The 21,556-nt window shown below is 33.9% G+C and overlaps 3 protein-coding genes across 4 annotated transcripts; 1 reads left to right on the top strand and 2 right to left on the bottom strand.

The window, feature by feature from the left end:
• Positions 1–490: 490 nt before the first annotated feature.
• LOC120271904 lies at positions 491–3,578 on the bottom strand. The gene is made up of 2 exons (XM_039278591.1): positions 3,321–3,578; positions 491–853 (listed from the first exon to the last, which is right to left on the bottom strand). The coding sequence occupies exons 1-2, from the start codon at positions 3,534–3,536 to the stop codon at positions 644–646; spliced, it is 426 nt and encodes a 141-aa protein (XP_039134525.1). The 5' UTR covers positions 3,537–3,578; the 3' UTR covers positions 491–643.
• A 560-nt stretch (positions 3,579–4,138) lies between these two features.
• Positions 4,139–11,345, top strand: LOC120272024 (AP-2 complex subunit mu). The gene is made up of 13 exons (XM_039278733.1): positions 4,139–4,306; positions 5,264–5,441; positions 5,648–5,738; positions 7,893–7,987; positions 8,181–8,270; positions 8,335–8,383; positions 8,512–8,650; positions 8,959–9,075; positions 9,157–9,247; positions 9,328–9,470; positions 10,628–10,742; positions 10,924–10,968; positions 11,083–11,345. The coding sequence occupies exons 1-13, from the start codon at positions 4,224–4,226 to the stop codon at positions 11,161–11,163; spliced, it is 1,317 nt and encodes a 438-aa protein (XP_039134667.1). The 5' UTR covers positions 4,139–4,223; the 3' UTR covers positions 11,164–11,345.
• On the bottom strand, positions 11,319–14,553 carry LOC120272025 (AT-hook motif nuclear-localized protein 10-like). 2 transcript variants are annotated; one of them, XM_039278734.1, is made up of 6 exons: positions 14,415–14,553; positions 13,521–13,976; positions 13,059–13,111; positions 12,298–12,429; positions 11,934–12,095; positions 11,319–11,855 (listed from the first exon to the last, which is right to left on the bottom strand). In XM_039278734.1, exons 2-6 carry the CDS (start codon positions 13,954–13,956, stop codon positions 11,559–11,561), a joined length of 1,080 nt encoding a protein of 359 aa, XP_039134668.1. In that variant the 5' UTR covers positions 13,957–13,976; positions 14,415–14,553; the 3' UTR covers positions 11,319–11,558. The 2 variants fall into 2 exon arrangements, with proteins under 2 accessions (XP_039134668.1, XP_039134669.1); XM_039278735.1 differs by having other exon boundaries at positions 14,371–14,519.
• Positions 14,554–21,556: the final 7,003 nt, after the last annotated feature.

Here is a 21,556-nt window from a genome sequence, read left to right as displayed (position 1 = left end):
TTTCGAAAGAATCACAGGACCAGACTACGAAAAAAAGCGTGTTTCTACTTTTTGTAGCTTCTGCAAAGAAGCTAATCCAAACAATAATTTTTTTTGAATCCGGAAGCACCTAACTCATAAAAAAAAACATTTCTAAGTTTCCTAGAAGCTAGTTCAAACAAGACCACAATCTATCTCTAATTAGGGTTGATTAAGTTTTTTCTAACTAAAAGTTTCCAGACTTTGTGGTGTGTGTTTCCAGTGATTGGCCTGAATTTAGCCTCATGCATGTACCCTTCTGTGTCTTCCTAACCAACACAGGTTTTCACTTTTACAACCAAAAATCAATAATCAAACAAACTTAAATATTTCGTACTCTCTGAATAAAAACCAAAAACTTATTAATTTATGAAACAAGAATTAAAATGAGTAATTTTTTTAAACAACAGGACTTTTTAAGCAACTATTCTTGTCGCTGTAACATAAGCAAGTCAGCATTCAAACATGTGTATAACAGAATCAGTTTGAACATAAATGTTGCAGATCAGTGGTAGAGATGAACTATGTGCAACTTGTTACAAGAAATAGCAGGCCAAAAAATTGAGAACCAAACACACCTGGGCCAACGACAACCACCTTCATAAAATTATGTATGTTATAAAGTTCACACCCAATGTAACTTGCCTTGTAACTCGATGCTAGACCGCACGTTGCCATCGTCGGAGATGACTTGTTTTCTGATGGCTGCTGGCCTGGTGTTGTACTTCACCTCGAATTTGGGATGTGTCTCTGTAGTGCAAACTTCACTCAAGAACTCGTCTGCCATGTCTCCGTCTTCATCGATTCGCATTCGTCTGGAGTACCACCTGAAGCCCTGATGATAATAAAGTGAATGCAGCAGTTTAGTGTTTGATTTACTTGTTTTCATAATTTCTATTCACTGCATTTGATCACATTGATATTTATCCAGGGAGATGATAAAAAAAATACATGAATAGCTGACAACAAATGTGGAATTCAGGCAATGATCAACACAAGAAACTAAAAATTAAAGTTTATGATGTTCATGGGACAAAAGTATGGTATGTTCAAGTAGTACTCTGTATTTGCTTTGATGTGAAATATAAATAACCATAACTTGTTATTGCAAATCAACAGAAACTTCAGATTATCCAGGCAAAGTACGCTCATCTACAATTGGATTCTATATAGGAGATGACTTTTGACAATAAGTACTGATAAATATCCCTATATCTCTTCCATGACTATAAATGTCTTAGCAAAATAATTGTGATGCAACTAAGCTAATACAACAGTAGAACAAAATTTAAAGAGATTAACACAGAGCAGTAACAAACTTCAGTGTTCTTTTCCCAAGTAACAGTCATACAATTGATAATATACATAAAGATAAGTAATAGTGGTATACACAATGCAATTCATTCTTCAATTAAAATGAAGATTCCAACATTATATACCATGTGGGATTCATCTTCCAATCCATATAAAGGTCATTGCAGTTATATTGGCCCACCTGAAGACCATGTCCAAAAACAAATAGCCCCTCCGGAAGGGACTTATCCATGTAAAATTCTTTAGGGGCACTTTCCATAATAATGATCATGCCACATAAATCATATAATTGTTCTATTCTTTATTTAAGTATATGACCACCACTACTTTCAAGAACCTATACATAGTGCAAATAGGAATATCAAGATTTCTACCATGCAAAAAGTTTTGATTTCTATGAGGGCTCTTGCACAGATGAAGCCATAATCATCCAAAAACAATGAAAAAATATTAATGGCTATTCATTTTATTAACTACTGGTTTAATGAATAGATCAAACCAACTCATATGTTTCTCATCTGAGTCACCATGTGGTATAGTCTTATCGAATAATCATGCTAATAATCAAGTTTGATCACAATGGCCATTCCTCCAAGGGCAGATTTCCTAACTAATAAATTTAGCAGCATAAAGTTCCCAATAAAGACTTGAGGTATATAATACACAAGTGTAATAGTGTCGAAACATTCTTGCTAGAAAACAAGTGCAATGGTCTTCTGCCACAGTTTTCTGCTCTGCTCTTGCCTAACAACATTTGAATGCCTAAACTTTTATCACCCTACATTGCATCTGGTATTGAGCTAATGGACTTCCCGAAAGCGTGTCATAAATATTGTCTATGTAAACAGAGCAAGATAGAAATAATACCCTCTTGGAAGCAAATCCATATGCCCAAAGACACATGTATTGGGATACAGATTCTAAGCTAAGAAGCTCAAATAAAATGAAATAAAAAATTATGTTTATCAGCTGGCAACAAAAAAACAATTTTATAACCAAAGATGTACTACATTTAAAACTACCAGAACTTTAGGCAGCATGTGCGTTTGCCAAAGAACACGCCAAGAAATTAGTGAGCTAAGAGACCTAATTATGATGTTTATGAAGGAAAGGCTTATACCACCATAAAGGCTTAATGCAGCAGTACAAGATCACAATAGAGAACGGAGTCCAGGACAAAATTGAAATCAAAAGAAGAAAAAAGAAATCACAAGCTTTGAAACTGGAGTTTATGCAGATCAGAAAATGCAATTTGCTGCCAAAACGCCACAATGATGTATTAATCACAGCGAGATAGAGAACTATGCTACATGAAGAATTCCAAGACCACGAAAAATTAAGCATTTCAAGAAGTTATCTAATGCATACACAAATGTGAAGACATAATCTTTATAGCACCTTACCTCAGAAACAATACAAGAAGCAAAGATTGAAAATAACCTAATTTTCAGGAAAATAAAATAAAATAAAATAAACAATAGATCAAGGATTATAGGGTTAACTTCCATTCAGTGGTTTGAAAAAAACTTGTCTCATCGCGCGCGCTCGTGGTCCAATTTTACCCACCAAACCCATCGATTCTCACCACAAGCCAAAATAGCAGCCAAGTAACAAAAACTGCCACAAAGACTACAATGTCCAACTTTTCTTTGGTTTTAACAATGTATTTTTTCATCTACTCATGCTCTAATCACAAACACTGCACTCATCACAGACTAAATATAGAAAATCTCAATTTCAGCGAACTTTCAATTTCATGAACGGAGGGAGACTCCATATCCAAGCTCCTAATCACCAACAATCAAACTCAACCAAGCACCAATCCAACACCAATACACAATCAATTGATCGCTTTTACAACAACATCCAAAGCAATTCCGAGATTCCAACCAATTAAACAAAAAAAGATCCAAAATTTAACCATTTCTAAGCTCATAAATCAAAAGCAAAAGAAACAAAACCGAAAAAGGAGAATCCGATCCGAGTACCTGAACGCCGCCATCACCAAGCTTACAAGGAATGAGAACAGGACCAGGGGCGGGACGATCGACCGCAACTGGGACCTGAACACTGAACCCTTTGGTGCCGCGATGGTGCACATCGTTGGCCTTCCGGTCATCGTCCTCCTCGGCCTCATGCCCACCGTCATGCCCGTCGTCCCTCGAGAAACCGAGCATCCCTGCGATCCTCCTGAAGAAACCCATGGATCCGAAGAGGCGTTCTTGTTCTGGGGTTTGCTTCTCGGGTTTTACTTATCATTGTGGAGATAAACCAATTTTTTACAAATAAAGGAGTGTAAATGTAATTATTATTTTGTCCCCTTTTTTTTATTTATCCATTTTAAAGTTAGTTAATATTAATTAGATTAAAATTATAAAAAAAATTAAATAATTTTTTTTAAATAATATTTAATAATTTATAAATTTTTTAAATTAACAATTAAAAATAATTAAAGAAAATCTCTAAATTAAAACAATTAAAAATAAAAAAGTACTATTATTATTATTATTATTTTTTTTTACTTTTTACATCTTTTAAAGGGTCAAAATTTACACCTAAAATTTAATGTTTAATTATATATATATAAATTCTATTATTTCTTAAAATTTTAAAATTACAAAAATAAATTCCAGTTTAATGTTATTCTCAAATAAAATGAAGGATATTTTTGTAAAATTACGTGTCTTTGACTAGAGTTCAAAACCATCGAGATGTGGAATGAAATATAAATGGTTGAAAATAAATTCAGTAAAAGTAAAGGTGTAAACTCTAAAATTCTCGTTTCTTATTTAAAAATAAAAAGCTGAGCTTTTTACACAGTTCATCAAAGGAAAGCCCTTCTTCCTCTCCAGGTCGAAGAGAAGAAGAGATCGAGAGATCGAGAGAGAGAGATGCCGTTGGCCGCGTCGGCCATATACTTCCTCAATCTTCGCGGCGATGTGCTTATCAATCGTCTCTACCGGGATGATGTGGGGTGGGATTCATTCATCGTTTTCTCTTGCTGTTTTTTTTTGTTGCAATTTAAGCGTATGGTCTTGATTTGATGAGTATATAGCGTTGTATTGCTTGTGAATGCTGGAAATTTTTGTGATGGATTTATCTGAGGGTTTTGCTTGTGAAAATTTTTTCCATCTTTTTGAATTATTCATAGGAATGGGTTTCAATCTATATTTTTGTGTGGTTCCTAGAGTTTTAAGAATCAGTTTGATTTTAGGAGCAGAGAACACCATTGTTAGTTTGGTTTACATTCAATGCATGAGGAGCCTAAGCTAATTTTATTTTATTTTATTTTTTATTCTTGGGATACAATTTTAGGGTTCTTGTGGTTGAACTTTGTTATGGATTTTCATTTAACTTAATTAAAAGTTGGTAAAAGTGTTGGTGATAGATTAAATTCGGCTAATCATGTCTGCAAATAAGTTGATCTTGTTACTTGAGAAGCTCATGCTGTAATGGAAGATTGACAAATTTAATTTCATTTTTGATAATTAAACACTTGATGCCCGAAAAAATTATGTAGGTAAAAAATTCAAGCCCTCGTTTAGATTCTTAGATTCTAATTATTTGCTTTGTTCTGCAGCCTTAGATGCATTTTGTTATCGTTTCCTGAAATCATTGTTTGTGTTTGTTTGCCTTTTTGTGGATACAGATAGATAATAGATATCAAGCCGATATTGCTTATAGGGTGGTTGCCTTTTTGTGGATACAGATAGATAATAGATATCAAGCCGATATTGCTTATAGGGTGGTTGCCTTTTTGTGGATACAGATAGATAATAGATATCAAGCCGATAGCCTTTTTGTGGATACAGATAGATAATAGATATCAAGCCGATATTGCTTATAGGGTGGTTGTTGTATTTTTTTTTTCTTTTGAGACAATGGATTCATGTCTTCTTTTTGTAATTTTAAAATTTTTTGTTTTTTACAGTGGCAACATGGTTGATGCATTCCGACAGCATATAATGCAAACAAAGGAACTTGGTACATGTCCTGTGCGGCAAATTGGAGATTGTTCCTTCCTTTACATGAGAATTAGCAATGTGTACATTGTGATTGTAGTTAGCAGCAATGCTAATGTTGCATGTGCTTTCAAATTTGTTGTTGAGGTAGATATCTTTATTGGTTCTACTGGTATAATTTACTGGATTTCAAGTTTAGCTCTCTCTTTCTCTCACCTGTATCTGTATCTTGCTAGTTGACATTGTCAAGATGCTTTTATTTTATGTTCAATTAGAATTGTAATTGTTGTTGGTTGATTAGTTTTATTGTTTATATTTATTTTTTAAATTAATTCTCTGAATTTGGATATCAGGCAGTTCAACTATTCAAATCTTATTTTGGCGGTGCATTTGATGAAGATGCCATAAGAAATAACTTCGTTCTGATTTATGAGCTTCTTGATGGTATGTCTCCATTCCTATGTACAATGACTTTAGTCTTTGAAATCATGGTTCAAGTCCTAAATTTGTTTTTATTGTTAGCATGGAATTAGATTTTTTTTTCTAAAGTAACATCCTTTTAAAATAGCTTAATTGCGTACTCTGTTAAGGGGTTCCTTTTGTTTGTGTGGGATGTGTATAGAATATTGTTGCATTTAAGATTTTTTAATCATTTTTTCCTTTGCCATTAGTTTTGGACAACTGTTGATAAAATATCTCAAAAAAGTCATAAGAGATATTGGATCAATTGCAAATTAATTTAGGTTCTTAGGTATGAAATTGAATCTTGCTTTGGAAAATGTAATGTTATGTACTTGATGGGAGACCCTTGGGAGGTTCAATCAGTTATTTCTATTGCAATACATAAGTATTCACTCTATCTGTATTTATTTCGTATTAGCATTTGGGTTGTTTGAAGGTGATTAAGGGTTACATAATGCATGATTCCGTCCAAGAATAACATTCCCAAGAAAGTAAAACCTCGGGATTACTTTTCAAAGAACCTTGGAATGATTTATTTGGTTCATTTACAAAAATTGCTAGGAAAGTAACATTGCTATGTTTGGTTCAATAAGATGTCTTCTAAGAATATTTATATTTAAGGGATTCATCAAAAGAGAAATGATCCCACTAACTCGGTTTTGTGGTAGTTACAACGGAATTGAGATGTGGCTCAATTTTAGTGACTTTTAAAATAAAAGGCAACAATTTTTCAATGTAATTACCAATTTATTCCAATACTATATAATAAATAAAAAACAAAATTTATAAATCCATGGCTAAGAATGAGTCACGTCTCGGTTCCGTGGTAGTTACATGGATCCGAGTCCATTGTATTATTTTTCTTCATTCATCAAAACACCCTTGATGTTATTATATTTTTTATTTTAAATTTGTTATATTATTTAATTTAAAAACCTCTAACTTTATTATATTTTTTTCCTACTTTAGTCTACATTACACAATAATCCGAAAAAGAAATGTATGGGGCTATATATGCAATTTATCTATTTTATAGGTAAACATAAGTGAATTCCTTTATAATAATTGATGGAATATTAATTAGAATAAATCATAAAATTTGACTTATTCTCTCAATATTTTGTTCTAATTAAATAAAATTAAAAATCAAGCTATAGTTTTTTATTTATGGCAATTAGAATAATAAGACTAAAATTAGGATTTCTGAGAATATATATATATATAAGTAATAAAATAAATCATATATATTCTAATTGAACAATAAATGTGAGTTTATCATTATTCTCGTTAAACCAAAATAACATTTAAAAATTCTAGATATATTGAAAAGATTATGCTGTCAAAATACCCTAACCTTATTATAATTTTTCTATTCAAATTTTTTTTTTATTATTCTGTTTAAAGCTACATATTCTACATATTCCTTATATAATCGTCATCATATGCAATAAATTTATTAAGTTTTTTTTTTTTTACCAAAGAGTATATTAACAAATTCATTTTTATCTTTTTTCTTATCTAGAATTTTTGCAAAAACAAACAAAAAGACATAATGGCCTCTTAATATCTAAAATTTATCAATGAAATTGATTTTTATTTTTTACAAAAAATTTTGCATAAGACATTTCAATTTGAAAACCTAATCCAATTATACAAATAATACAAATCATAGTTTGGGAAAAAGAAGTATACGAGAGTAGGGAATGGCTTGTTGACGGTGATGAGCAGACCTCCTCGACTTCTGAACTAGTAGATTGTGAGAGAAAAGAGGAAAATTTTAATTCACCCATTTTATCAATTATATAAGGGTAATTTTAGAAATTTTTTTGTGTAAAGATTCTCACATGATAGAAATCTTACATTTTGGCTTTATGGATGGAATCAAATTACCATAGTTTATAAGAATTCAACACCCATGCATTTATCACTTTCCCACCCATTTAACCTGTATGTACCAAATGTAGGAATCGTATACATGCAACATATTGTTTACATTCCTGGAAAGCGTTTAAAGATTATGTGAACCAAACGCTCCCTTATGCTTTCTAAGCCTTTAGTTTTACTGTTGTTATTCTCCTTATTAATATGTTATCATCCAGTGTTTGAAACAATGTCTTTTGTGTTTTTTGATTACAGAGATCATGGACTTTGGGTATCCTCAGAATCTTTCACCTGAAATTTTGAAGTTGTACATCACCCAAGGGGGAGTCAGATCACCATTCTCATCTAAGGTTGTATTTGAAAAGTAGTATTTTCAGTTCATATAGAAGTTCATATGCAATTGTTAGGGCATACTCACTGAATAGATGGATAACAGATAATTGACCTAGTTACTTCATAGCAAGTTTATCTTTATTTGATGTGGACAAAAGTTGACTGATATATAATCATAAAATTCTTATATTTTACCCTGTTCATAAATAGCCTTCAGAGAAGCCCGTTCCAAATGCAACCCTGCAAGTTACCGGTGCTGTTGGTTGGAGACGCGAGGGTCTTGCATATAAGAAAAATGAGGTGATTTTTTTTATGGTGTTTTGTGAATTTAGAAACTTAAATTTTCTAATCTTGTATATTTTAGGTTTTCTTGGACATTGTAGAAAGTGTCAACCTTCTAATGTCTTCAAAAGGTATGTGATGATAAATTGTATGTTGTCCTTTTTTTAATAGTCAAATATTCTTGTTTTATTTGAGACCATGCCATTGTCTTTCTTGAAGTTAAACTGATTCTTTGGTGAATACTTAAATGCTTTTACAGGGAGTGTTCTACGTTGTGACGTGACTGGAAAGATCCTTATGAAATGCTTTCTTTCTGGTATGCCTGATTTAAAGCTTGGGTTAAACGACAAAATTGGTCTTGAGAAAGAATCAGAGCTCAAATCCAGGCCAACGAAAAGGTGAGTTAGCACAATCTGTGTACCGGAGGTTGCTTGTTTTTTATGCTGTATAACCTGCATCTTCTTTTTGATGAACACTGCTGATTTCTTCTTGTTTCATTTTTATAAATCGAGCTAGTCCATCTTTTTATGTTTGAGTTTTTTGACTTCCCTGCATATGGATGGTACTGAAACACTGAGATGTTCTAAAAGACTGATTTGGAAATGACTTGTTTTACTAAATATTGTCTGCATAAAGCATCATATTTTTGCTACATATAACTGTTCATATTATTTGAGCTTTAATTGAAGATGGTTATTCTTAACAGTGGGAAGACCATTGAGCTTGACGATGTTACATTTCACCAATGTGTAAACCTGACAAGGTTCAACTCAGAAAAAACAGTCAGTTTTGTGCCTCCTGACGGTGAATTTGAACTGATGAAGTAGCCACCCCTCTCATTTTATGTTCATTCTTGCTTCCTGTCTCCTCCTACTGTATGATACATTTATTTACCTTCCCATAGATATCGTATTACCGAGGGAGTTAATCTACCATTCCGAGTGTTGCCAACAATCAAGGAATTGGGCAGGACACGCATGGAAGTAAACGTCAAGGTCTGATATTACTCAAAAATGGGCAAAATTGTTTAGTATTCATATAGAAGATGACTGCGTAAATGCAACCCTTTTTGCAGGTTAAGAGTGTTTTCGGTGGTAAAATGTTTGCCCTTGGAGTAGTGGTTAAGGTTCCTGTTTCAAAGCAGACAGCCAAGACAAACTTCCAGGTGACATCAGGTCGTGCCAAATATAATGCTGCTACCGATTGCATTATCTGGAAGTAAGTGATCCATCAACACACTTATGTATGGTTCTAAATTATTTGTTGATCTTTTATTAATCGTCATATTATAGTTTTTCATTAATACTGATTGCAATATGCATCATGGTTTTTCTATTGAATTATTTGCATTTAGTTTTCGACAAGTAGCTAGCTTACATTTTTTCACTTAATACTAGTGCTTAATGCTTGGAATGTTAATAGTAATTTTTGTGCGACAGAGTTAACTGAATTCACAATGAATCAACTGGCTGTCACATTAGGTTAAATATAATTCTTATTACCTGTGACCTAGTAACTTTTCACAGAAATGATCACACCTGCGCACGCACGCACACACACACACACTGATAAGGGAGTTTCTAGTTGCACAATTGTTACCTAGGTTTGGTTTGGTTCAGGTGGAAAATAAAAGATAGAAACTTTAAGATGATAACTCATTTAGCATATAATGATATATTTAAGTAAATAACATCTTTTTCTCTTAATATCCCGAATAATATGATATATTTATTTATTTATTTATTATTTCATATGATTATTATTTTAATATTTAATGTTTGTGTTTATATTTTCATATCTTTGGGTTTATTTGGATATACACTTTGAGATTGTTTTTATCAGAGGATATTTGAATGTTACATTCACTATGTCTATCCAAATGAAATGGTTAATTAATTTTAAAAGAAAACCCAACTTTAACCGCTAATGGCTTCTTATGACATCTGTAAGTCTCCCATAATGCAATGCCTAAAACACTTTCATAAGAAATATGATTAACATTAAGTAACAGAATAGAAAAGAGCTACCATTGCAAGTGGATTGCCCTTTTTTCAGAACTTCATTGTCTTGAGGTGGAAATGGGTTGGTGGCTTGTATTTGCATGCTGGTTCTGATATTTTTATAGGTGGCCATCCATGTTCTTTGTGTTGATTTTTTTTTAATAAATTTTTTCTTCTTGGGCTGAATTTTAGTGCATTTGTGGTGTGGGTTGATTCTGATATTTAATGGATGAGTGTGCATGTTCTTTGTATGGACCATGTTTTATTCTCAGTATTTTAAGGCAACCTTGCTAAAGATGGTTGAAAAGGTGTAGTTCATTATCAGATTCTGTGTTGTTTCAACCAATTAATTATATGCTAAATGTACCCTTGCAGGATAAGAAAATTCCCAGGACAAACTGAGGCAACCATGAGTGCTGAGGTTGAGCTGATTACTTCAATGACCGAAAAGAAGCCTTGGACTCGACCACCAATTCAAATGGAGTTTCAGGTTCGACTTAAATCAATAACTGCCCTTTTCTCCTCACGCTACAATTGCATTTTAGAACCTGTCGAAAATCCAAGCAAAGTGCTCTATATAAATCAAATTGCACTTGGAATGCAAGTCTAAAATTTAGTTCAAGCTTTATCCAACACATGTTTTTCCAACATCTGTGATTTTTGTCCTGTAGGTTCCCATGTTCACTGCATCAGGATTACGAGTCCGATTCCTCAAGGTACATCCAATAACAACAACAACAACAATGCAGTTGTGCTAATTTATGCTTGCAAACAATTAATCAATTAAAACAGCAACTAAAATTCTTCCGCTCCTCGTCTTGATGCAACAGGTTTGGGAGAAAAGCGGTTATAACACCGTCGAGTGGGTTCGCTATATCACCAAAGCCGGATCATATGAGATCAGATGTTAAACAAAACCTTCAATTGTGCATCAGTACTGAATCAATAACTGTATGTCATCAGGGTGTACTATATCACAACATTGTGAGGCTGTTTCTTGTGTAATGTAGAAGGATATGTTTGCATTCCATAGCCTTTGTACATGCTTCAAAGGAAAGCATTTGAATTGTGAAATGAAAGCGATGTTTTTGCATTGGCATGAAAAACCTGAACTTTACTAATTTGTAAAACAACTCAACTGCAGAGTTAAATGTCACTTTAGTCATCCTGAACTTCCGACGACATAAAACACTAAGCCTAATTAGAAGACTGATAAGGTGCAGAAAGAGGGTAACATCAGCCAAATACTAGATGAAGAACTACCATATTACAAATAACTAATTGATCGATGTTGATAATTTATCTCTTAAGGCATCATCTTTCGCTCAGCGTCATGCCGAATCTGATTTGCCGGGTGAGGCCATCCCATGGGATTGTACAGCATATTGTGCACTGGAGGCATTGCGTTGTTGCAGTTTACTCTGTTTTCGATTGGGCTTCCTGCAGAGTCATCGGATGATTCGCTTGAGGTGCCCTGCGACGGTGGGCTTGCAACCGATGGTGCGCTGAAGCCTGTGATTTGCGGTGGCGCTGATGAAGGGTCGATGTTCAGTCCTTCAGACTTCTGCTTCTTTCCTTCTGCTATGAAACTACCCACCACAACCTGCATAGAATTCTCAGAATCCCATCAGAGTAAACAATACAAAAAAAATGCATGTAATAATGTAAGTCGATGTAGGACCTGCACAGGGCCTGCTGCCATAAGCATTCCGGCTACACCACCTCCGAGTACGCGACCATCTGGCCCAGCTAAAGCGATGCTCAAACCCCCAGTTCTACTTCGAGTGCCACCATTCTCTGTGAGCAAATAAGAGCCTGAAAGAGAGATGATCTCAAAGCGACCCTGTACCAAACATCCAAGAACCATCACATTCAGTATTTTGATCTTCGGTATATAACGAAATCATTGTGCGGATTTTTGCAAGTAAATAACTCGATTTTTTCTTAGATTTTGCGGAGTCAACTTTACACTATAACATTGATTGGAAGAAACTTCATCAACTCCATCTTGTTTAAAAAAGTAGATAACAACCAAAAGCAAGTACCTCAAAAGTCACAGTCCCACCAGAAGTTGAAGATTGTCGAAGAGTAACATTACAAACAATGCCATTAGCCGAGAGAATGCATACTGTGCGAGGACCTTGCTGTGAAAAGGCCAAAATCTTTGAAGCAACATCCTGCCGGAATAAAGAGAGACGAATGCCTTAAACAAACTTTCTCATAATGGAATCTGTTGCTAAATGCAGAAACTGAAATTTTACTGCAAAAAATGATTACGTCAATTGTACAAAGCCTTTCCGATATTTCTAAAAGGGCCACCAAATGCATTCAAAATCTACTAGTAAGCCCCCAAAAACATATGCATACAGAGCCTTCATCTGATATGTATATATAAAAATCTAGACGATAAGTATTAAAAGATGTCGTCATGAATCCCTATCGTGATGTGATCCCACTCATCATTAAAAGAGGGGCCCTCTCAATCATACCAAAATTCTACATAACTTTTATCGATCCGGCGATACGCAGGCTTGGGCTTCTCCTTATATTATATATGACTCTGGCTCCAAACATAGCCTGAGGTGGGAAGTTAAATGATTTTGCACTATTAAACACGACATGCAGTCAGCAGGCGGTGGAGCAATGAATGAAATTTCCTTCTTTCTTTCACTTGTGCATTGTTTTGATAGTTTTCGGAGAATACCAAACACTATCTAGCGATTGTTTCTCAAGTAAAGCATTGAATTTTGTCTATAAAAAGTAAACCCTGCTATGAAAAAAATTTTCATGAGAAAATTCATCATACCTCTCCAGATTTAACAGTAATGACATGCGGAGTAAAAGAAAACCCTGCAGAACCTGTCGTAGAGACAAAAATTTAAGTAGTTCAGATATAGAGCATGATAATGGTACAATTAATAACCATTTGAAAAGGACAACAAAATCAAACAATAAGCTAAAAAATAGTAATAATAAAACAGTCATTACCTCAGATGTTTAATACATAGAAAGCATTTAAAGCCACCTTCTGTGACAAATTAATAGACTGACTCATGTCACAACCATTAGTTACACATTTAAATAAACAGACCGACAAACATAGCAATTGTACTATATTTAATTATGGAAGTGAAGTGCCATAAATAAAACACAATTACTCATTCTATGGCATTCTCTCAGAAAAATGGAATTAAAGGTTACCAAAGCTATAAAAAGTATTGAACATACAGCATATCATTATTCAAATGGTTGCAATTCATGGCAATACCTAAGGCATTAAGCTGTTGCTTCTTTCCCGACCCCGGTGGGCGGCCACGCCTTTTACCCGTTGATTCTGATTGTTGATTGTTGGAGTAAGTTGGAGCTGAAGGCATCGGAGATAAAGCCAATGCCATACTGCCATCCGGTCCGTATTTCCTCGGTCTACCTCTCTTCCTCTTCACCGGCTCTACGCCCATGTTCAGCATACCAGGCCTAATTCCCTGCATTCCATCGCCATGGAACAAAGAGCTAGGAGAGTCTAAGGACTTTGACACATTAGGTGGTATGTGGTTAAAAGAGAGCCGCATTCCCGGCATCATCATCCCTACAGAGCTCTGCGGCATCGCCATCGAATTAGTCGGCACCGGGCCGAAAGGATTAGAACCCACCATCATGCCAGGAGGCTCTGGTGAATTCATTTTTGAAGGTTCTCTAGGGTCCATTCATGCACAAAGAAAAACACCTGATCAAGCAAATGCCATCAAAATCTCAGCTTTGAATCACTCCATATAACACTTCAAGATCAAATAATTTTGCCTAAAAATCTCTAAAATAAACCTTATACCCCCGGAAAAAAAAAAACACACCTTGTCTTGCAAAAAAGAGTAAAACCTAAAAACACAGCCAAAGATCCGATAATTTTCCTCTACAAACAGGAAATGCGCTTTAGGGTTCCAGCAAACACAACGAGTTTCATCCATAAAAGATCAATAAAAACAGAAAAATCCTATCAAAAACCCATAAAAATCCCATCTTTTTCACAAAATCAAACCAAAAAAACAACATTTAAATGAACAAAAAAAAAGGGGGCTGAAATCTACAAAGAAATGCAACCAAAAAATTGGGGAAAAGATCACCTCAACACCGCCAAAAAACACAGAACTAGGGTTAGAATTCTCACATATATCTTCGATTTCTCAAGATTCACCGATCTAAAAGCAACCAAAAGCCCACCAAACCCTCGCCGCTCGCAAACGAGAAGAGAGAGGGATAGATGTGAAAAAAAAATAAAAATAAATAAATATATTCCTCAAAATTAACAAAATTCAATTAAAAAATCAGAAAACTAATATCCTCTGAAATCCTGACCGTTGATTCCAAGATCAACGTCTGAAAACGCGTTGTTTGTTTTATTGGATAATTTTCTTAGTAAGATAGCATAAGAAAAAAAAGGAAAATAGCCAGCTTTTTGGCACAATGGCACCTGCGCGTGGGCCTTGTGATTCTCTTTTTTCTGGAAATAAATAATTAACGCGTTGAAATTTTAATTAAAATTAAAATTAAAATTATTTTTAGAAAAAAAAAAAAAAATTTCAAACCCGAAAGAGAAAGTTGGGTTCGTGTCACAATTTCCCTCGCTTTGGAGTTCAAATGGAGAGTGAAGACTTTGGGGGTTGAGTCACGTGACAAATGTGTGACCGGCAAGTGAGATATTGCTGGTTGCCTCGGGATTTGGTTTCTTTTATGATATATATATATATATATATATTATCTTTGAGGGATGGGGAGAATATTATTAAAAAAAAAAGATAAGAAATTCATTAAGATAAATTAGTTATTTAATTAATCACATAAGATTTTCAATAAAAATTCCTAAATTTAAAAGAAAAGAAATAAAAAGCGATGCTATTTTTACTGAATAAATCTACTAGGTTTCCCGAATGACGTGGATGCCCAACTTGTCATCCACATCCTTATTTACGTCATTATTTTTTTAATATAAACTTCAAATTTGAACATTAAAAATTCTTAAATACTTAAAATTAAAAAAATATATATAAAACTATATCTAAAATCATAAACCCAAATACTACAAAATCTATACCCTAAAAATCTAAAAATTTAAACCCTAAATAATAAATACTAAACCCTAAACTCTAAATCCTATGCCCTAAAACCTAAACTAGAAATCACTAACCCTAAGGGTTTTCAGTTTATCATTTACATGTTTATTTTTTTAGGATTAAATGTTTAAATTTGGGATTTAGATAATAAAAAAAATTAAATTTTTTTAAAAAAAATATAAAGAAAGAATGACGTGGATGCTGACATGTCAACTTGGCATCCACATCATTCAGGAAACATATTCGGGAAATCTATTCAGTAAAAATATCATTACTCAGAAATAAATCAGTAATAAATCAGTGGAAGAAGATCAAAGGATGTGATTAATTCAATTATAGTAATTAATTTTTTAAAAATTATGGAAATGATTTAAAAAATTAATAATAATAATAATTACTATTATTATACAAATGATAATATTAGTGTTTATAAAATAATAATTAATATAATAAATTGAGTATTTTGAATAAATCAAAAGTTGATCTAATTCTGTGTCATGTTTATTTTTAGTAATTTTCAACTTTTGAATTAATGTGTTACAGTATGAACTGCTTAATCTAGTTATAGAATTGATCCTATAAAACACAGTCATTCAAGCAAAATTTATAACGATCATAATTTCACATGACAATCTTAGCAAGTCCTTAATGAGTATTATCATGTCTACAATAAAATATTAATTTGTAATTTAATGATAATTTAGAACTATCTCTGCATGCAATAGATAAAATAGTAATGTTATTAAATTCTTTGCTGAAGATTAAGAATTCTCCGGCGTATGAGAGTTGGAAAATTAAAAAAAAAATTGATGAAAATATGCAATTGATATTTTGACAAAAAAAAAAGTATGATTTTAATATTTTACTTGTAGTTATCTTTTATCAATGAATCAAAATGACAAGTTAACTCAACCATATTAAAACAATTGATTCTATTGGAATACTATAAAGTTAAAAAGTAATTTAGAAAAAAATTGGAATCTAAAAAATACATGTAATTAACCAAAATTAGTTAAGATGTATAAATCTCTGAAACTAATTAATTCATTAACTTCTAATCTAATTAATGTTTAATTGCCCCAAAGTTGAAGCACTATAATTACTTCATAAGTGGCTAATTTCTTGTACGTGCTATAAAGTAATAAGATATTGTTATTGAGGTATATGAATCTAAGATATTTATATTAAAAAATTAAAGTGCTAATGGGATTCAAGTTTAATTAATTTCTTCATCTTTTTAAACGTAATTAATCAAAATTGAACAACTATAACTAATTTGTTAACTCTTAATTATAAGCTATAGTACATATATAGTATATACAAATATATATAATACCTATGCTAATGCAGTGTATACGCTAGATATTGAAACCCGCAATTGTATCTAAACCCAATTCATTACCGTGCTATTGTAGATAAGTACATTATTGTTCACCCGAGAGAGAGGACTCTTTAAGTTTGGTGCTCATCGAGAGAGGAAAAAAGAAGATAGAGTTGAAATGGAAAGGAAGGAAAGGAAGGCATTTGAAGGGCTGAGAGGCTAGAAGAAAAGAAGGAGAAGAAGAAAAAGAAGAGGGAGAGATATTTTGAAGTGTGCAGTGCGGGCTGCCGGGAAAGTTGAATTTTTCATGTGTTTATTGTGTTTGGAGTTGGTTTGCAAATTTCAGGGTTGCTTATTGTTTGTTTTCAATTGAATATGGTTGTTTATATATATATATATATATATATGTTGGGGTTTGGACGATATTTTGAAACAGTGAAAAACTGCGGGAATTACTGTAGCAATGTTACTGTTCACTGTCACTGTAGCACTGTTACTAGCTTGAGCCCCTGATTGGTCTCCAAGCAAATGTCTCCAATACCCACAATCTTTGATGCACCACTGTTACCCATTTTAACATTTCCAAAATCACCACTAGAGTAGGTAGAAAAGAAGTTACCATGGGGAGTGACATGGAATGAAGCTCCTGAATCAAACACCCAGTCACTCTCTTGGCTAACAAGATTAATACAATCATCATCACAAATGACACTAATGTCACCATCTGTGGCTACTGTATTAGTCTCCTTCTCCTCTTTACTTCCACCACTCTGCTCTCTTTTTAGGAGCCTGCACTCCCTCTTCATGTGGCCCATCTTGTTACAATGAAAGCACTTGATGTTTTTCCTATTCTTCGATCTACCTCTGGATATGTCTTTGTTGCCGTAACCATGAGGAAGTTTCACCTTTCTCCTTCCTCCTAGCCTCTTCGCTCAAGAGACTTTCCTTAACCATTTCCATGGTTAGCTTTCCACCTGGTGCTGAAGTGCTCAGAGATACCACCAAAGTTTCCCAACTATCTGGCAAGGAACTTAGGAGTAGCAATGCTTGCAACTCATCTTCAAGAGTCATCTTCATAGATGTCAATTGGTTCACTAAGCCCTGGAAGTCACTAGTATGCTCTGTCATACTTCTTCCATCTCTGTACTTCAAATTTACTAGCCTTCGAATGATTGAGGCCTTGTTCCTGGAGGTGCTCTTTTCATACATGCCTTCTAACTTTTTCCAAAGTGCATCGGCCTTCACTTCTTCGGAAATGTGATGAAAGATGTTTACATCCACCCATTGCCGAATCGTTACGGTAGCTTTTAGATGTAAAATTTCCCATTCACCATCACTCACCTTCTCCGGTTTTTCTTTGCCCATCACCGGCATGTACAAGTCTTTTACAAAGAGTAAGTCTTGCATCTTGCGCTTCCAAATCGAATAATTCGATTGGGTTAACTTTATCATTCCACATGAAGCTTGCTCGGCCATCTCGATTCACAACAAATAATCCCTAACCACCCTGGATGCTCTGATACCACTTGTTGGGGTTTGGACGATATTTTGAAACAGTGAAAAATTGCGGAAATTATTGTAGCAATATTACTGTTCACTGTAGCACTGTTACTGTTCACGCGCGGACGGTGTGCGGCCCGCGTGCGGCCCGTGCGGTTCACTGGCGATCCGCTGTGGTTCACAAATAAGCTTGCGCGGCCCGCGTGCAGCCCGCGCACTTCACTGGCGATCGTCACACTTCACTAACAAGTTTGCGCGGCCCACGTGCAGCCCGCGTGAACTGAAAACAACTTGAACTAGATCCTTTGAGGCTTCAAAATCTTCCCAAATGTTCTACAAATCTTCAAGGTTTCAACACAAGCTCAAAAACACCATCAAACCCTCAAATCTTGTTAGAACGAGATGAACAAACATACAAAGATTCAAGACAACGATTTTTAGCGTGGAAACCCTAAAAATCGAGGGAAAAACCACGGGACTCCTTAGAGCCTCTTAAACATGAATCCACTAGGTCAATAATGAATTACAATGGATATTCTCTAGCTAACTAGAGGTTTACATGCACAAGGGCAAAGGCATTCATGAGAGAAGAAGTCTCATTGACAAACATCATCATCATCATCATCAAGATGGCTAACAAACAACAAGTAAGGGAAAATAGAAGGATCAAACCTAATCAATAGGTAGTGCTTCTTGCAAGGAGTCTTCTCCCGAAGTTTGAGTGAAATCCGGCGAGGATTGGCCTTCCGATCTCCTTGCCCTAGCCCTCTCTTCTTCTTTTTCCCTCTTCTTCTCTTCTCTCTCTCTCTCTACTCCTTCTCAATCAAAAGGAACCCACACACTACTCCAGCATGACCCATCCTCATTCCCAAAGAATGAGAAATAATTTCACCTTGTGAAGTTACCTTCTTGCCCTCCATCTTCCCCAATATTGACCTAGCTTCATTTTTTTTTTTTTTCATCATGGGCTTGGAGCCCAATTATTCATCCAACCCAACAAATGGGCTGGACCCCAACAATATATATATATATATATATATATAAAGAGTAATTATTTCATGGACTTGGAGATATGAGGATTAAGCTTGCAATTAAAGCATGATTCACCCCCTAATTGGAGGGATTGTGAATTTCAAGGCTTTGGCATTGAATTGGCAAAAATTACACTTCAAATTCGGCTCCGGGAGTTAGATTGGATTTGGAAAAATGTTAAACTAGAAAATTGTAATGCTTTATATTATACCAAATTAATGATTGGACTAAATAAAATAAAATAAATAGTGAAATAAAAAAAGGTATAGCTAACTACCTGCAAACTTTGAGACTCACTAGGTTTATATTGTGTGAAATATGATTTTTTTCATAGATCTACGCTAAAGACACTGCTATGCAAAACTTGCAGATTTAGAAGCATTTTTTTTTACTTGTTACGTGGAATTAGGCAAAGTGCAAAGTAAGCAAAAAAAAAAAGTCCTTTATTGTCTTACCTTTCATCTTGCAAAATATCTTTGTATTTGGAGGTATAATATTAGTTATGTGTGTTGAAGTGTGCTTAGAATGATAGTATGCTTAAATTGATGGTATAAATTGAAGAGAGTTCATAATAATTTTAAATTTTAATATGTTGAACTCCAATGTGTTCATTTTTTTATTGAAGCAAGGTTCATGTGATTTGGTTAAGTGTAAGTAAGATTATGGTGAGAGCAATGCTTAGTGTATAGGCTTGTATGCATGTATGCATATTCCTAATATTCTTCATATTTGAGGTGATTGGAAAATCTGCTTGGAAAATGAAGCAAAGCTAATGATTGGCTTGCATGAATATATATATATATATATATATATGTATATGTATATGTATTTAAAGCTTATGCTCCTAGCTAGTTTGGTAGTTTTATTTCAAACCTTGCTTTGTTAAACCAGAGATTGTGGCATTGGAAATCGATTGTTCATATGATTCTAGGTGTCAGAATGGGGTAATTGTTGTTGTTATCATATTTGTTGGTTATATGTTATAAGAATGGAAATGTTTAGTGTGGGTTTTATATTCCAAAAGAGGTGTTCCGTTGATGCCCGCAATGTGTTTAGTAGAAGGTATAATCATCAAAATAGTCCATGTACTTTTCTCTCTCTTCCCTTTTGGTCCCTCTACTCAGAAATACTCCTGACTAGTCCCTCTACTTTCGAAAATGTGCCCACTTAGAGAAAAAAACTCCCAACCAGTCACTCTATTTTTAAAAATGTGCCGACTTAGAGGGACTAAGTGGGCACATTTCTAAAAATAAAGTGACTAGTTGGGAGCATTTTTAACTAAATAGGCACATTTTCAAAAGTAGAGGGACTAGTCGGGAGCATTTCTGAGTAGAGAGACCAAAAGGGAAGAGAGAGAAAAGTAGAGGGACCAACTAGGGTATTATACTTTAGTAGAATGTTCTAAGAGTTTGATTTTGTTATCTTTATGACTTTGAAGTATGGGTTCGAGGGAGACATTTTGGAGGCTATAAGTTGTTGATGTGTTTATTAGTTTATACCAAGGATTTAAAAACAGGACCGGACCGGCCGGTTGAACCGGTTGAACCGAGAACCGGCCACCAGTCCGGTTCATTTGTATATATTGAACCGGGTTCTAATTGAACCGGCTATGAACCGTTGTCGGACAGGGAACCGGTGAACCGGTTCAACCGGACCGACCGATTTTTTTTTATTAAAAAAATTGAACTTTGAATTTATTTGGTGGTTCATGTTATATTAATATTAGAAAATTTGTTGTATTAATATTGGAAAATTTGAATTTTATTATGTTGAAGTTGTGAATTGAATCAATTGATACTTGTGGACTTGTTTGGTGCTTTGTTATTTGTACTTTGTAGATTTGTAGTATTTTTGTATATAACTATGTATGTTCATGTTGAGAAATTAAATTTTATATAGAAGTGAAAGTTGTGAATTCTTCAAGCTTGTGCCTTGTGGTAGTGGTGGGCTTGTTTGTTAATGTAGTCTTGTCTTGAGTCTTATAGAGTGTAGACTTGTAGTTATATACTTATATTTTAAAAATAAAATTCATGGAGGACTTGTGATTTGTGACTTGTGAGCTAGTAAAAGAAATAAAATTTTAATTTCATAGTTATATTTATTAAATTTCTATTTTTCCCCATTTTTCTGATTTTTCTGGATTTTTTTTTTATAATTTTATGAAATATTATTATTATTTTTTAAAATTTATTTATTTAAAAAAATTTAAAAATAAAAAGCATTGAACCGGCCGGTCGAACCGGTTGGACCGGTTGAACCGCGAAGCGGTTGGCCAACCGGTTCGTCGACCGGTCCGGTTTTTAAATCCTTGGTTTATACCTTGATAATTCATGTTTTATTTATATT

This window comes from Dioscorea cayenensis, chromosome 11, assembly GCF_009730915.1.
Source record: "Dioscorea cayenensis subsp. rotundata cultivar TDr96_F1 chromosome 11, TDr96_F1_v2_PseudoChromosome.rev07_lg8_w22 25.fasta, whole genome shotgun sequence".
Taxonomy (NCBI): Eukaryota; Viridiplantae; Streptophyta; class Magnoliopsida; order Dioscoreales; family Dioscoreaceae; genus Dioscorea; species Dioscorea cayenensis.
This window is presented reverse-complemented; position numbering and strand designations above follow the sequence as displayed.

Excerpts from the sequence above, each read along its gene's own strand:
- LOC120272025 (XM_039278734.1), bottom strand. The coding sequence starts at position 13,956 with ATGGACCCTAGAGAACCTTCAAAAATGAATTCACCAGAGCCTCCTGGC. Across the intron at positions 12,430-13,058 it reads TTACTGTTAAATCTGGAGAG|GATGTTGCTTCAAAGATTTT; the intron begins GTATGATGAATT and ends TTATTCCGGCAG. Across the intron at positions 12,096-12,297 it reads GTGGGACTGTGACTTTTGAG|GGTCGCTTTGAGATCATCTC; the intron begins GTACTTGCTTTT and ends TGTTTGGTACAG.
- LOC120272024 (XM_039278733.1), top strand. The coding sequence starts at position 4,224 with ATGCCGTTGGCCGCGTCGGCCATATACTTCCTCAATCTTCGCGGCGAT. Across the intron at positions 8,271-8,334 it reads TTGCATATAAGAAAAATGAG|GTTTTCTTGGACATTGTAGA; the intron begins GTGATTTTTTTT and ends TGTATATTTTAG. Across the intron at positions 9,076-9,156 it reads GGTGAATTTGAACTGATGAA|ATATCGTATTACCGAGGGAG; the intron begins GTAGCCACCCCT and ends ACCTTCCCATAG.
- LOC120271904 (XM_039278591.1), bottom strand. The coding sequence starts at position 3,536 with ATGGGTTTCTTCAGGAGGATCGCAGGGATGCTCGGTTTCTCGAGGGAC. Across the intron at positions 854-3,320 it reads TTGGTGATGGCGGCGTTCAG|GGCTTCAGGTGGTACTCCAG; the intron begins GTACTCGGATCG and ends TATTATCATCAG.